At 37.4% G+C, this 17,015-nt stretch overlaps 2 protein-coding genes across 2 annotated transcripts in view; one reads left to right on the forward strand and one right to left on the reverse strand.

Moving 5' to 3' along the window:
* GPR158 (G protein-coupled receptor 158) overlaps positions 1–17,015 on the reverse strand; it is a 379,074-nt gene that overhangs the window by 22,088 nt on the left and 339,971 nt on the right. The window contains exon 7 of the mRNA XM_053572712.1: positions 10,827–11,065. Coding sequence (XP_053428687.1) covers positions 10,827–11,065 — 239 coding nt within the window. The remainder of the gene's footprint in view (positions 1–10,826; positions 11,066–17,015) is intronic.
* LOC128572675 (sorting nexin-17-like) lies at positions 1,287–3,223 on the forward strand. The gene has a single exon (XM_053572713.1). The coding sequence runs from the start codon at positions 1,390–1,392 to the stop codon at positions 2,797–2,799; it is 1,410 nt and encodes a 469-aa protein (XP_053428688.1). The 5' UTR covers positions 1,287–1,389; the 3' UTR covers positions 2,800–3,223.

Genomic DNA, 17,015 nt, shown 5'->3' on the forward strand with positions numbered 1-17,015 from the left:
TCCTTCCATTTCCCTCTCCCTGTGATTGTTTGGAAAGGAAACTGGATCTGGGATCACTTGCTACCATTATAAAGGTGTATTTTTAATTTGTGATCTTCTATAAAATCCTGACAGCACTGACAGTTTATTTTCCTTTGTTTGGGCTACCTCACTGGAAACACAGACTTTTTGAAGGGCCACCTTAAGTGCTTTTATAAAGGTTGCAGTGGGAGCTACTTATTTATTATTTATATTCCACCTTTGTGAAAAACGATTTCACTTCCTGAGGGACAGTTATTTGCTAAAGGGCAAAGAGAAAGGATAAAATAATTTATTTTATACCTTACATTGTATTTACGGCAGCAATTTTGTTTTTCTCTTTTGGAAGTAGAAGATATTTTAACTTCCTTGGAAGTTACTGTAAATTTATGGTTTATAAAATCTTTGAGACAATTTTGCTGAGGTAGGTTTGGCTCAGAACATTGAGGGAGTCATGCAGTCATTACAAACCTACTGAGCTGTTGGCCGTTGGCCTCTTTCTTACTTACGCTCTCTCACGATTTTGACTACTGCAGGGAATGGGTGACACCAGTTTTTTCTCTAAGATTTTTACAGAAATGTGAATTGGTGAAGCTGTAAGAACCCATTGCAAGGCGCAGTCCTGGAATAGCAGCTTGTTATATAAACGATCATATTTTGTTTTCTTTTTCCTTTCTTTTCTTTCTTTTTTGGTAACACCTCTATTGTAAAAAATATTCTTTTAAATTCAAGGCAAAGAATTACCTAAATCTTGCTGATGACTGAATTAATCTATGGGGTATCTCGGTCAAGCAACAAGGGAGCTGAAGTTTTTTTCTTTTTTTTCCCCCTACTTTTCCTCTTTTCCCCACCCCTTTAGCATCCTAGGGTTCCACGAGGGAGCTGAAACTCCATAAGAGAAACTGTAGTCAGCAAAAATATCTGTTGCTCCATATCCTTCAAGGCCTGTCCGAAGACAATCCCTAAACCCATGACAAAATTTCTTTTAATTTCTAAAAGAGAAAAATGGGACTGTAAATATAAAATTAAGGTATAAATGAATTATTCTTTCTCTCTGCCCTTTAGCATCATATAAATAACTACTTCTCATGGAAGTGAAGCACTTTTAAGAAGAGTGGTATATACTTAGGAAAATAACTCCACTTCAATAATTCTGAAAACAATCCAGCTGCTTCAAAAAGCATGCAGAGTTTCTAGCAATACAGCATAACACAGATAAACTGTCTTAGGGTTTTATCCTTTGATTGAAAATTAAAAATACGAGGCCCCCCCAAAATGGCGAGTGAGGCTGCGGGGACTTCCTGAGCAGCTGAAGCAAGGTGCAGAGCCGCTGCACAGTCCGGAGCCTGGCTGGGCCCTGCCGTAGGGAGCATGCACTTTTCCATTCCTGAAACCGAGTCCCGCAGCGGGGACAGCGGCGGCTCCGCCTACGTGGCCTATAACATTCACGTGAATGGAGTCCTGCACTGTCGGGTGCGCTACAGCCAGCTCCTGGGGCTGCACGAGCAGCTTCGGAAGGAGTATGGGGCCAATGTGCTTCCTGCATTCCCCCCAAAGAAGCTTTTCTCTCTGACACCTGCTGAGGTAGAACAGAGGAGGGAGCAGTTAGAGAAGTACATGCAAGCTGTTCGGCAAGACCCATTGCTTAGGAGCAGTGAGACCTTTAACAGTTTCCTGCCTCGAGCACAACAGGAGACACAACAGGTCCCCACAGAAGAGGTCTCCTTGGAAGTGCTACTCAGCAATGGGCAGAAAGTTCTGGTCAATGTGCTAACGTCAGACCAGACTGAGGACGTCCTGGAGGCTGTGGCTGCAAAGCTGGATCTTCCAGATGATTTGATCGGATACTTCAGCCTTTTCCTAGTTCGAGAAAAAGAGGACGGGGCCTTTTCTTTTGTACGGAATTTGCAAGAGTTTGAGCTGCCTTATGTGTCTGTTACCAGTCTTCGTAGTCAAGAGTACAAGATTGTGCTAAGGAAGAGTTATTGGGACTCTGCGTATGACGACGATGTCATGGAGAACCAGGTTGGCCTGAACCTGCTTTATGCTCAGACGGTGTCAGATATTGAACATGGGTGGATCTTGGTCACCAAGGAGCAACATCGGCAACTCAAATCTCTGCAAGAGAAGGTCTCCAAGAAGGAGTTCCTGAGACTGGCCCAGACACTGCGGCACTATGGCTACCTGCGTTTTGATGCTTGTGTAGCTGACTTCCCAGACAAGGACTGTCCCGTAGTAAGTGCAGGCAACAGTGAGCTTAGCCTCCAGCTCCGCCTACCTGGCCAGCAACTCCGTGAAGGCTCCTTCCGGGTCACCCGCATGCGATGCTGGCGGGTCACCTCCTCAGTGCCACTACCCACTGGAGGCACAAGCAGCCCAGGCAGGGGCTGGGGTGAGGTGCGCCTGGAACTGGCCTTTGAATACCTCATGAGCAAGGACCGGCTTCAGTGGGTCACCATCACTAGCCCCCAGGCCATCATGATGAGCATCTGCTTGCAATCCATGGTAGATGAACTGATGGTAAAGAAATCTGGCGGCAGTATCAGGAAGATGCTGCGTCGGCGGGTGGGGGGCACTCTGAGACGTTCAGACAGCCAGCAAGCAGTGAAGTCTCCACCACTGCTAGAGTCACCTGATGCCAGCCGGGAGTCTATGGTCAAACTCTCAAGTAAGCTGAGTGCCGTGAGCTTGCGGGGAATTGGCAGTCCCAGCACAGATGCCAGTGCCAGTGACGTCCATGGCAATTTCGCCTTTGAGGGCATTGGAGATGAGGATCTGTAATCTCCACTGCTTGGATGTCTGCCCTCTACCCGAGAGAAATTTATAGAAACTTGCCCTGTTGCCTATGTCCCCCAAGCTAGGGGATCTTTTCCTTCTTCCTCCTTACGTTTCCTCCTCTTGGCCAGGGGCCTTCTAACAAACCTTTCCTTACCCCCTGGGCTGGCTGCACAAAGGATTATCCCCTCTCTTTTCAGAGTTGGCCCTCAATGCCAAATTAGCATTTAGTATTTTGCACAAAGTCCAAGGGACATGGCGACCTGCTTTGGGGGAGAAACCACAGCTCCCCCTGGGCTGCTTTTGGCTTTTTGGAGCCATGGGCCAAAGGCCAAGGGTATGGGCAAAGGTCTGTCTATGGTCTGGCCCAGCTCCCTGTCATTAAATTCAGCCTGATTGCTGCCTAAAAAAAAAAAAAAAAAAAAAAAAAAAGAAAATTAAAAATACATGTTTAAGGGCGGCGCCTGTGGCTCAGTCGGTAGGGCGCCGGCCCCACATACCGAGGGTGGTGGGTTCAAACCCGGCCCCGGCTGAACTGCAACCAAAAAATAGCTGGGCGTTGTGGCGGGCGCCTGTAGTCCCAGCTACTCAGGAGGCTGAGGCAAGAGAATCGCTTAAGCCTAGGAGTTGGAGGTTGCTGTGAGCTGTGTGATGTCATGGCACTCTACTGAGGGCCATAAGGTGAGACTCTGTCTCTACAAAAAAAAAAAAAAAAAAAATACATGTTTAAAATGTTAATAAGCAATGCAGCATGGATTGAGACATATAGTACATTAGAATAAAAGAAAGTATATGTAATTAACCTAAATAAAAAACATTAATCTAAGTCATAGGAAGAGGAAGTTTAATCTACTTTCTGTAATACTCATTAAATGGTGCTTATATCACATTTATCCTGTCATAATAAATACTAACTTTTAGCATAATTAAGTATTTAAATCCTTAAAAACAATTGCTATTGTAACTGAGAAAATTAATGCATTTTTCTCAGTTCTTTCTAAACATTGGCATATGACTTATTAAGTTACTGAACACAGTGACTATTTTGTGTGTTTAAAATATTATACCAGGAAAGAGGAGAACAAAGCATGCCATATCAATGAAGAAGAGAAAAGTAAAGATTCCATTTTCTGTAGAGATAATCTTTCATGCGAAAACCATGGAAACACGTAGCGTTGAACAGTGGAGCATTCAATGTTGGAATTCACTGAAAGCACAAACATTTTAAAATAACGAAAAGGGATGTGAACCCAGGCCTATCGTACCTGCTATTGCTTACGTTTTCTTCTATGTCTATAGCATGTGATGCCAAACTGAAAAGAATCTCCAGGACCATAAGAAAGCTCATGTCTCAGTGGACTTTTCATACATATGAAGAGGTAGGGGCCAGCGGTGTGGAGAAATTAATTTATAACAGGGTCCTTGTCAGAAAATAGTTATTAGATCAACTAAGTGCCACTGAGAAGAGCTGAGCCATACTGGTGATAAGAAAGACAGAATTAACAGAAGAAAGTAGACATGTAAATATAACTTTTTGTGCACATTCTGTGCTAGGTCATAAGGGGAGTGAAATAGCTTTACTCTCAATTAGGGTCTTTTTTGTCATGTTAGATTATCATAGCCTAATTTTTGGAAGAAAGCAAGGAAATATTTCAGTGCTTGCATAGGTCAACATGAAAGTCTGACACACAAATTCAGCAATGGAAGGGAAATTCTAAATGTCCTTGACGCTATGATTTATCAGCTGCTTTTCTGCAGTCTTGTTTCCTGTAGGTAAGGTAAGAATCTGCCTACGTAGTCTACCTTATCCTAGTCACTGGTATTTCTTTCAGTGTCAATACATGTTCTAAATGCATAATCAGAAATTGAATTCTATCCAACTAAATATATCAAAGGATGAACTCCATTATATCATCATAAAGTAAATGTATTTCAAATTTGGATGCCCTATATTGGAGGACACTCCCTGCTTGGGATATCTAAATCTAAGTGTCAAGGTGTGTTCTACTTGATTCTAGGGTTAAAGTTTTAAGGTTACTTAAATTATTCTTTACTTGATTCTAGGGTTACTTGATACTTGATTCTAGGGTTTACTACTACTAGATTCTAGGGTTAAAGTTTTAAGGTTAATTTGAGCATGAGAAGTTAATTCCACTCATTTGTCAGGTTGTATCAACCAATTAGGAAACTCATAGGGGAATAAAGTTCTAACTTTTTAATCTTACTGTGAAGAGTCCTAAAATAGACAAATGACTACCAAGTTACCAACTTGGATAGCTAAATGTAGAAAAATAAATCTGGCAATCATACTACTAAAATTTTTCAAAATGAGTATGATAATCATACTCATATCTTTTTATTGGGATATTTATTTATTTTCTGCATTAATTTTCCAGTTTTAGCTCCCTTATTCTTTGCACAGTTCTAGAAGGATAGCAATTGATCAAAATTTTCAACAAAAGCAAATCAATTTTATTCTACTTCAAAATTATAATTATATTATGTAATTTTTAAATTATAATTTTCATTTACCATGCCAAATTTGTACCAAACTTTTATGTTGGCTGTTATAGAAGTCATAGGTAGAGGTTCATAAAATCACTAGGAGTTATCAATATAGTTTATATAATCTGTTCAAAAATAGTTCCTAAAATTTGACCGTGCACCTTTACCATTGAAATGAACTTGAGGACCACTGTGTAACTTCTGCAGTTTGAGCTTTAACATGTTTCGTCACAACAGTGCAATTCTGACCAGAGGCAATATCACAAGAAAAAGTGAGCTGAGTTCATTCTTTGTTATTTCAGCAAATGTTAATCAAGAGCCTGAAAATGACGAACCCTGTTTTAGGTGTCAGGTATACAGTGTGACCAATGTAGGCAATGCGCTGAGGAGGATATAGCTACTATGTTGAGACAGGAAAGAGGGATGAACAGATGGAAGAATACTTTTGTCTTTAGTGAGCCACAGAAAATATATTTAAATGTACTTAGAAAAATTCAAAGTGCTGAGTCATATAATGATAAGCAGTATAAGTACTACAGTATTGCTTTATTATAGATTTAGATGATTTTAAAGGAGTTATGGCAATTTAAATCTTTAAAGAAATTCTAATCTGACCTAGAAATGTCCTGGAACATACAAATTTTGACATTTTTTTCCACCAGAAAAATAAAACCATTTGTTAAGAAACTGATTACTAGGCCCAAAAGTACTTCTCACATTGTCCAATGTCCATCTGTCTTCCACATTCGCAATGTCTATATCCTTACCTGTTTCCCATTAAAGCTTACCACACAATTCTTTACACAGGGCAAACAAGATCACTGCAAATACTAAACAGACATAACTGACAATGGGATCCTGAAATTCATTTTCCCCTTCTATGTTCCAAATAATTTCTTCAAAGAAAAAAATGAGATTTATATAGGTTCCGAGACTTTCCCAACCTATTTTCTAGGCTTGTTTTCTCTTTCTGAAACTCTTGTGGTAGGAAAATCATCTATCTGAGCAGTTTTAGAAAAGCCCCGTGCCATAGTAAAGATAGAATGGACCCAGACTTCAAATTTAGGACTCACATTTCTAACTACAAGAGCTCTACTTCAGTGGAAAAGCTACTATTTTACTGTCTCAAGTGATTTTTTTATTTATTTAAAAGAACAGATTGTTTTTGACAGGTAAAGCTGACGCAGAATGCAAATTTACCAACATATTAACCATCACTTTTTCATTCTTTTCAACTGACTCCTGACACTAATGCAAGTATACCTAACTTCTTGACAAAGATTTAAGGGAAAACCTATCTCCTGCCACTCCCCTCCCTTACATGGAAACATTTTCACTTAGAAACCAGGGATTAACTTAGCTTTCAGCACAGATTTTCTAGCTGACTGAAAATACATGAATTTATTCTCAATTAATAGCCTGAGAATCAAAAATTTAACAGTAAACATGTTACCTATAAAACCACACAAAGAGATCCAAAAAGAGGCATAACACATCTGATAATATTAAATTAAAAGAGGTTAAATATGGAGTATCTTGATGCTACATGCTGAAAGAGAAATAAGTGGAAATTGCTATAGGGGAGTGTGGGGAAAAAATATAGCAATCATATGTCTCAAGCTTTTCAATGTAGTCTTAATTCTAAATATGTACTCCTGTATTAAATCATGTATCCTCAATTTTTACACATGATCTTAGCCAAAAGGCCGAGAAGCGATGTATCCTCAATTTTTAAAAGAGAATAATGTCATGTCACTGCAGGACAAGCATATTACCAGAGCTAATGCTGTAGTAATTTACAGGGCAAAAACACCAATGACTGGGAGATAACAAAAACATTACCCCAAATTTAACTTCCTTTTCCTCTCAGTCCCTGCACTCGTCACAAGTCTTTTGATTTTCTAAAGAACTCAATGTAGTCAACTTGGATTTTTGTGGGTATTAGTTTAATTCCTGCTTTTGCTATTTCTATCTCATTCCTAAACCCATGACCATCTTACCATCATAATCAATTTCCTCTAGCTTCTCTCTCCCTCCATTACCTTCCCTGAGACTTGGTTTTGGCCTAAGGAATGGCGTTCCCTGCAGCTCTCTCAGGCTGTGACTTTTCCTTCTCCCTTGCCCCACCTTGCCTCAGGGTTAGGAAGTGAGCTCCAGCCCTTCTTGCTCTCTATGTCCTATTTCCCAGTATTATCAAGAATCAATGTACTAAAAGATGCTCCCCCGTTTTTTTTATAGAGAATTTCTATGAAGATTTAAACTGCCATAACTCCTTTATGTTTCACTTAAAAGTGAAAATAATTGCTGGTAACCTTTTTTCTCCAGAATTTATGGCAGTAAAATATTGTACACTGAAAATATGATACTAAAGGGCTACTTTAGAGGAAGTGTTAAAGAAGCTAGAAAGGTTGTGTCAGAATAGAATTCTTCAGTGAGTGATTCAGGACCCAAGGGCAGTTTAGATGACCAAAAACACATATGAAGTGACACAGGTCACTGGAAGTGAGGGGGTCAAATGTCAACTGAGTGTGGCACAGGTTGAGGTGTTAGCTTAGACAATATGAGAGAGGGAAGGTAAGAATTAGTGTGGATATAGGTAGATTTATAGATGTATAGGCAAGAATTTGAAGACTCTTCTGATAACTCCTACTTATTTTTTTCAAGTAGAAGTCATCTACTTGGAGAAAAGAGAAATATGGATATTTTGGAGGTATGAGGAGAGGATACAAGACTTGAAATAATCATTGTGAAGAATGTTCTAGTGGTTAATCCAGGGAACAGTAAGAGTGTTATGGAATGGCCAGAGCACAGCTGAGATTAGTTACTACTGTGTTGCAGCCGGTTCATCTGATACCATCTACTAACTCAGTTACATACTTTAGAGTAACATCAGAATCACCTGGAATGCTTATTAAACACAGATTGCCCCAATTTCCCAGAGTGTCTGATCGAGGAAGTCTGCAATGTGACCTGAGAATTTGCATTTCTAACAAGGTCCATGGGATGTTGCTGCTGCGGGTTCAGGGAACACACTTGGAGAAACACTCTCAAGTTTTTCTTCTTTCTAATACTTCTAGCTCCCAAATTCCTGAATCTGATACGTTTCACTTTTTAGAAAGTGCATCCCAAAAGCAATTTAGACTGAATTTACTGATTCATCACATCACTTTCCTGGTTCTCCAAATTCCTTTCAGATGTTGTCAATAAACTCAACCATCTGATATTATCCACAATGTATTTAATACACTCACAATAAACTTAACCATCAGTATTATTCACAATGTATTCCAAATAATCCTCCTTTGTTTCATGCAATGTATTCCAAATAATCCTCCTTTGTTTCATGCAATTCTCCATCCATCACTACTATTCATGACTAAAGAACTTCTCCTTTATAAAGTTTCCTGGGGTCTGGTCCAAACTGTTATCTTCCTTTACTGAACTACTGCACTAGGACTCTTTACCACCTATTTTTGCCTTTTAATAATTTTGAACAATTCTCATTTATCTATATAACCCAATAGTAAGCTACTTGATGAGAAAAGTAAGGCCTTTATACATTACATATCTCCCACAATGTCATGATTAATATAATACATAAAGTACTCAAGAAATCATAGGCACTCACTGGATTTTGATTGTAATTCTTACTTGTTACTATCAATTATATGTTCCTTTATATTTCTACATAAAAATCACAAATATAATTCCCTTATATTAGAGTATAAAATAAATTTTAAGAAGTCTTGAATACACATCAAAAGCAGTGTGGAAAAATGGCAAAAAATTTTAGGTGAATAGGCCATGTTGTTTCTTAGTGTCATAATATAGTTTGAGTATTATTTTTTGTAAAGCAGAAAAACCTTGTGGGCTTTTCTTCATAGTAATATAAGGAAATAATTTTCCTATTTGGCTAACTTACACTGAAGAGTATAAAATAATGTGAAAGGTTTCTTTCTTTTTTTACAGACAGAGTCTCACTTTATCACCCTCGGTAGAGTGCCATGGCAGTTACACAGCTCACAGCAACCTCCAACTCCTGGGCTTAGGCAATTCTCTTGCCTCAGCCTCCTGAGTAGCTGGGACTACAGGCACCCGCCAGAACGCCCAGTTATTTTTTTGTTGCAGTTTGGCTGGGGCAGGGTTTAAACCCGCCACCCTCGGTATATGGGGCCGGCACCCTCCCCACTGAGCCACAGATGCTGCCCCTATGTGAGAGGTTTCTATTGGATGGAAATTTTATATCTATACAATTTAATTTTCATATTCAGACTAAAGTCGGAATCAGAATTTCTTCTACCTTAGTTCTATTCTTTACTTTCTAATAGTTACATTGCCCCAAACATAATAATCTTTCTATGTTATATTAGAGTATAAAATATTAGACCATAAATATTATAACCATTCCTATTATGTGCCTGCCTTATTTCAATATTACAGATATCAGGCCTATAAGATTCCTAAAACATATTCCTTCATTTGAATTATACACCAAATACACACATTCTATCAGTTTCCAGCAAAGATTAAAGGTGAATATTCAACCAAAAATTGCCAAGTGTGGGGAACACAGAAAACGAGAAATAATGTATACTCTTACTTTTTCTCTCTGCCAAATAAAATTAAGATTTGTTCTGTCTGAGGGGAACAACAATAAAATAATAAAGGTTTGTTTTCATACTTTTATTGTATCTTTAGAGACTTTGCTTGATATTGATGACAGAAAAATTTCTGTGGATTTTCTGTCTTTTTTCAAAACAATGGACTGCTTCAAAAAAAACCAAGTCGTGCTGTGTGGTTCTTCTAAGTTTTCCTCTTTCTTGGCCACATAACTCTTATTACCCTTTAAGTAGTATGGCTTTGTCTTTGCATAATACTGGACCTCCAGAAAATTATGGATAAATTATCTTTAGACATAAGCATGGGAAAAGTAGATTAAATAGAAATTTTGCAGAGATAATCTCTTTACAAAAAATGCCCTACATATAGAATCTGATTTATCATGAGGCTAAAACTATACAATAGCAGCACACTTCCTTTTTCTCCCAGCTAAATCAACAGAATAGCTATTGTTTTTTTTTTTTTTTTTTTTTTTTTTTTTTTTTTATTTTTTTTTTTTTTTTTTTTTTATTGCTGTTTTTTTTTTTTTTTATTGTTGGGGATTCATTGAGGGTACAATAAGCCAGCAGAATAGCTATTGTTAATCAAATGGGGACCCACTGTTCAGGTGGAAAGCAGAAAGTCCCTTTGTACACCAAAGTTGTCTATATTCACTGCTCTTCTCATTTTTGGTTTATTTGATTACATTTTCTCAACAAAGCAGGATACCGCTGAAAATTAATGGAACTTCCAGAAAAAGTTTGCAACTCACTTGTCATTACTGTCATTTTCTATTGTTTTCCTGAAATTATATTAGGCAAAATTCCTACAAGCTTTGTGCAAGAGTCTTATAAGGCTACTAAAAAAGTCAATTACAAGGCTACTGAAAAAGGTGATAAGATAACACACAAAACAAGTTAACCACATACCAACTGCTGTCATGTAATCCCAGTGGTCAATGAGGCACATGTTGAAGATGAGGTGATCGGATGTTTGTCCCTGGCCAATAAGTGAAATCTGCCTCTCCAAATTCTGGCATACTGATGAAGTCCAGCCAATAAGAAACCAAAATACCACCAAGAGTATTACTGCCAGCATCCTCATGACTCGGCCACCAGTCATGTATGGAATTCGTTGGGCTGTTCGTGAAAGAAACACCTTCAAAACCCTAGAAAAGCAAAAGTTCACAATGTGAGGGCAAATCTAACACTCAGAAAGCAAAATTCTAAAATTTAAACCCACTGAAATCCACTTAATGCAGAGTTTTGTTTGTTTTGTTTTGTTTTAGAGAGTTGCTGTTGCTCTGTCAACCAGGATGGAATGCAGTGGCGTGATCATAGCTCACTGCAGCCTCGAACACCTGGGCTCAAGTGATCCTCTGCCTCAACCTCCAAGTAGCTGGGGCTACAGGTGCACACCACTGAACCCAGCTGATGCAATTTTAACATGAGAAAAAAACAAGAAACAATATTGCTCATATTTTTTATTTAATTTCCTTTTAGTTCATCTTCCAATAGCAAAATAAATAACCAATATTAGAGATTATTGAGTCAACAGGTTCATGCATAATGGAATTCTTCTGAGCATGTCTGAATATTTTTTAAAAAATGCTCAGGACTCTAGAAAGATTATCAGGCAAACACTGTTCCGATAAGGCTTCTGAGGGTTAAAGAAATAATCCTGAAAATAACTAAGTGGACTTTACAATATTACCCTAAGTCAAAAACTTTCTTAAATCAGTTGCTTTTACAGTAGAATGTTATTATTTTCTGAAAATCATTTCATAGTACCTCACTTCATAGTCATTTTATCACATGACTTATAAATAATAATGAAATAATCATGAAAACAATGTGAGGGAAATTTAAACACTAGCCTAACTGAATACAGTCATTGCATTAAGGAAGAAGATTGGGATGACTTATATGAAATGTGATTTTTATTTTTTTTTTTATTAAATCATAAGTGTATACAATGATATGATTATGGGGCATCATACACTCACTTCATAAACCATTTGACACATTTTTATCCCAGTGGTTAACATAGCCTTTCCGGCGTTATCTCAGTTACTGTGCCAAAACATTTATATTCTACATTTACCAAGTTTCGCAAATACCCCTGTAATATGCACCACAGGTGTGATCCCACCGATTCCCCTCCCTCTACCCACCCCCCCCTTTCCCACTTCCCCCTATTGTTAAGTTGTAGCTGGGTGAAATGTGATTTTTAAAAACTGAAGTTTTTTCTATATATTTCAGATGAATAGTAATGGTTGGGAATTACTGAATTAGATATCTAAGAATTATTCCACCTCTTAAGTATTTTATGAAGACAAAATCCAATCTTACCATAGGGATCCTCTAGCTACTTAATCTTTAATTTCATCTCTAGTGTATTCTCAGCTGATTTTAAGGCCCCACACCCATTTTGATATTTTATGTCACAAAATCATGATTTGACATAAACTGGCATGAGTGGTTTACAACACTATGAGAGTATCCATAGTCAATTTCCATACAGCAAAAATAAATGGATTTTCCCAATTTTATATTCCCTCTAATTCATTCTTTCAACAATTTTTAATAAAAATCACTATAAATCCAGAAACAAAGCAAATACACCTGAAATAGCCTAGATGTATTATGCTATATTTTCTTCTCTGTATATAGACTTTTGGCAACTCTACTTGAATTAACACATAAAGAAAGTTATTTTGTAACAGATTCTTATTTATGTCCCCCTCAATATCTTTAATCCTATTGTCCTTCAGCTAACCCAGGAAGTGAAGTTATTTAATTATGAATAAAATATGTGTCTTTAATTTTTCTGTAGAACTATGTTAGAAGGGTAGTACTACCAAATAAGGGTACAAGAGAAGATCTCTTAAGCACTCTCCATTTACCTTATTGCCCAGATTAATGGTTAGTCTCAATGGAATGCTGCCCAGGTCATGGTGAATGTTAACACTGGCAGGTAAGTTGCACTAGTTTTAATACACTTCAAGCAGTTTTGTTCCAGTCAGTTTAATTGCTGTTTGTTATGAATCAGTTGTATTTGTTTCTAAATTATGCCCACTGTTATCATATTATATAATTTACAAAAATTAAACAAAATAATTATTTGTTATTATTGAGAAACAAAAAGAGATATTTATAAAATCTATTTTGAATACTTTGGGAAGACTAAAATAAGACATTAAATTGTTAACTTAGAAGAAAATGGAGAAATTTTAATAAGTAGGAGTGATCGCTAAATATTAAAAGCTAGAAAGAGTCTACAGTTGGATTATTTCAAAAAAATTTGTTAGATTCTCACTTATTTTTAAAGAACCAACATTGTGAACAGAGTGTAACTATTTCAACACACGGAGGTAAATAATGCATTTTGATGATTTATGCTAGAAAGAGAACAATAAACTACACATCAAATTCACAGTCCCCTAAAAGGCCTTATTTTAAAAAAAAACTGGTGAATGATTACTTGTGTATTTTAAGTTATAGTATCTATACACTTTTTAAATGCCTTTCAGCTTTGAAAAGCTTTATCAATGAATGGGCCAGTTACTAATCCCATTATACTGGGTAAGAAGGCTTTCATTGTAATTAGCAGACAAAAGATTCAAGAATTCTCCCTTAGACATGAGAGAAATTTCCTGAAATATTAATGTTTTTATGAGTTCCAATCTCATTAATTTTTTTGGAGAAACTTGCATTCACCATGTATACACAATTGTTTCTAGTAGTACACATGGATAAATTCTAAATTTTGAATGACTAGGATCTCAACAGAGAACATGACCCATTTTTCTGGTTTTCTATACTTTGGCCTTCTACATTTCTATACTTAAGACATAAAAAGAGGAGCCGGAGTGGGCCGCCGCGGGCCCGGCCCCGTCCATGCAGGGTCCCCGGTCGGCGGTGCCTGGGAGCTGGCCGGCTGCCCGATGCTTCCGCCCCGGCCGCCGCGGGCCAGGCTGTGCGCTTAGTGCCCGGCTCAGGCCCCCGAGCGCCGGCCGGGGCGACAGCGGCCTCGGGCCCTGCGGAGACAGAGCAGCCGGAGGACGAGGCAGCGGCCGCGGGGAGGAGGATGGGGGTTAATAGTGGTGCTCAATGTGTACGACATGGTTGGGCAGCTGTGGATCATATGAAAATACAGTAGTTGACCACCTCCCTGCTTTGACCATCTCCTTCAGTTGGTGTTGGTAGACTGGACATGTACCAGATGAACTCAATGGAAGACAACCTCTGTTAAGTTTTATCTTGACTATGTGGATGGGTGTAACATACAACATTAATTTACCCTCTATAACTTGACCAGTTTGGTTCACTCTACACCAAGAGGTAGTAACTGTGAACTTTGCTCGTTAGTTGTATTATTTTTTTCTTTAGTGTAAGATCTTTTTTCATGTTGTATTATCAATATACGTTAAATCAGGCCTAATGTCCTATTGTTTATCATGTGTTAGGAAAGATTTTTCAATGTGAAGGCCTGGTTTCATCCTGACTGAAAAATAGTTCATTGAGACATAATGACCCAAAGGAAAGAACTCAAAGAGCTGACATTAAAGGAAAAGGTCCATCTTTTACATTTTCTGGAAAGCAGCAGCCAGAGAAAGACAGCAGAACATTTTTGTTAGCAAGATCACAGTTAGCAACATCCAAAAACGTAAACATGAGTACTTAGAGAAATAAAGACAGTGGAGACCCACAGCGGAAAAAGAGGAAAACTTCCCTGGATGAAGTCAATCAAGCCACAGTAAGCTGGTTCAAACAAACGAGGGCAGTTAATGCCCGGATCTCTGGGCCGATGATCGAGTAGTGGCAAAGAAATTTGCACAAGAATTCAGGATGGCAGATTTCCAAGCATCAAGTGGTTGGCTTGAAAAATTTAAACTACAAAACAAGATCTTCCAGAAAGTCTTGTGTAGTGAATCCAATGACGTTTCAGCAGAAGTTGTGGAAGAGACTCCAAAGGAAGAGGATGTCAGGCATCTGATAATGCAGTTGAAGTCATTTGCTGCAGAAAAATGCCCAGGTTCGCTGAGTGGTGTGGCCAGCATTGAGAGTGCTTTCTGCACTTACGTTTGTAATAAGAGACAGGTCAAGATAGATTATTTCTTCAGAAAGAATAATTAAACCACGAGAAAACAGTAATTGTAATTGTAAAAGTAATTGTATTGATTTTATATGATACTGTCTGTATGATTTTACCGTGTTTTGATTATATATGATTTCATATGATATTCTCTAATAAATGTTGTACAAGAAAGTGAAGCATATGTATGTATCAGTATAGTAGCCCTACTTCCTTGTGTTAACCACCTCTATATGTTGAGTGGTTTATTACAGTCCCTTGGGTGGTCAACTTATAGAGGTTCTACTGTAACTGTATGGGGGTCACCTATATTAACTTCTTTCTTATGGAGGAATAGTATAATCCTCAAAAGGTTATTTAATTGTGCATTGTGCTCCTGAATTACTGCTTGCTGTCTTCTCAGTGATTATGTTTCTCTTTGTATCTTGGGGTACTCTTTCACCAATAAAACATATGTTAAGAGTTAACAACAACAACAAAAAGACATAAAAAGAGAAAACTATTCCAAATTCAATTTTCACTCTTAATTTCAATATTAGGAATATAATTATAAATATAATAGCAATGAAGAACAATTTATATAACGACAACCATTATGTTAGGTATCATGCTAGGCAACAAGGAAGACATAAGATATGATTTTTGCTTTCTAGAAGAACCTTACAATCTAACTTTGCATACATCTCTAGGCTTACCTTGAAAAAAAGTTTTCCAATAGCTACTGTATGACATAGCATATATTACGTACTGTATGTTACTAGTAAGTCTACTAACCTAACAGATTGGGCAGTATTTGATCTGGGCCTTGATGTATATCCATAGTGGAAATGAAAGATTGTGATTAAGCTATCAGGACATACTGTAGTCTGTTATAATCATATAACAAAGAAAAAAGCAGGAAAATGTAGGTTGTCTTTAGGGAATAGTGGCTGGAACTGCTTGGCAGGAGGGAAATTTGGTCCTCAGTACTCAGAAACTCCCAGGGAGTTTTCAAGTTACTGTGAAGAATTTCCATTGGGTTGAGAAATAATGCTTCAGAGAGAAATAGTTATGATCTATATTTTCTTTCTATGGCTAAGATGTAGAAAATCATTTATTTTCTGACACTTAAAAGTTTTCACAATCCTCACTGAAATTCTAAATCTCAAAGAAAGCCAATAGTGAACTTGTTAAATAATGTCTACTTAAAAATACTTCTTACTCAGATGAGGTTTGTCTTTTGCAGAGGAAGTCTATACAATTCCAGTTTGGTACTTTTTAAATCAAGAAATTCCAAATGATCAGAAATGTTCATGTTTTCCAGATGACCCTTTGGGTATTTGTTGTAGAGGCTGACTGAGAATTCAGGATTGTCATAAATCTCATCTCATTTCTAGAGACAAAAACCAGAGCAAAATTCCTCATGAGTCTTCCATTATTGATTTTACTGGCTTTCAAGTAATAGGAAACATAATAATACAACTCCACACTTGAAGCGTTTCAGAATATTGGTTTTTGCAAAATGGAATAAGATGCATTTTTCTAGTATTGTCTCAAGTAAAATGAGGAAACTCTATTATATTTGAAAAAAAATGAATTCTTAGCTCATATAAATTTGCTCCTAGAAATCAAGTTGTAAAAAAAGAATACCTAGACGTGCATTTGTGTAGATATGACTGGAGGAAAAGATATGATCATTAGATTTCCTAATAGATAACTTTTCCACTATTTCTTCTTAGACAGATTTTCAGGAGACCATCAATTAAGAAGGTTTCATTATTTCTGAAGGAAAGTAGCAACATATATGAGAAGACAGTAAGAAATTTCTAAAAGTTATTTATTTAAAGTGTACATTCAAGTGCAGTGCCTGTGGCTCAAAGGAGTAAGGTGGTGGGTTCAAATCTGACGCCAGCCAAAAACTGCAAAAAAAAAAAAATAATAATAATAATAAAGTATACATTCAAGTTTCTTTCTTTCTTTCTTCTTTCTTTTTTTTTTTTGTAGTTTTGGCCGGGGCTAGGTCCGAACCCACCACCTCTGGC

This window comes from Nycticebus coucang, chromosome 20 (genome assembly GCF_027406575.1).
Source record: "Nycticebus coucang isolate mNycCou1 chromosome 20, mNycCou1.pri, whole genome shotgun sequence".
NCBI classification, from domain to species: Eukaryota; Metazoa; Chordata; class Mammalia; order Primates; family Lorisidae; genus Nycticebus; species Nycticebus coucang.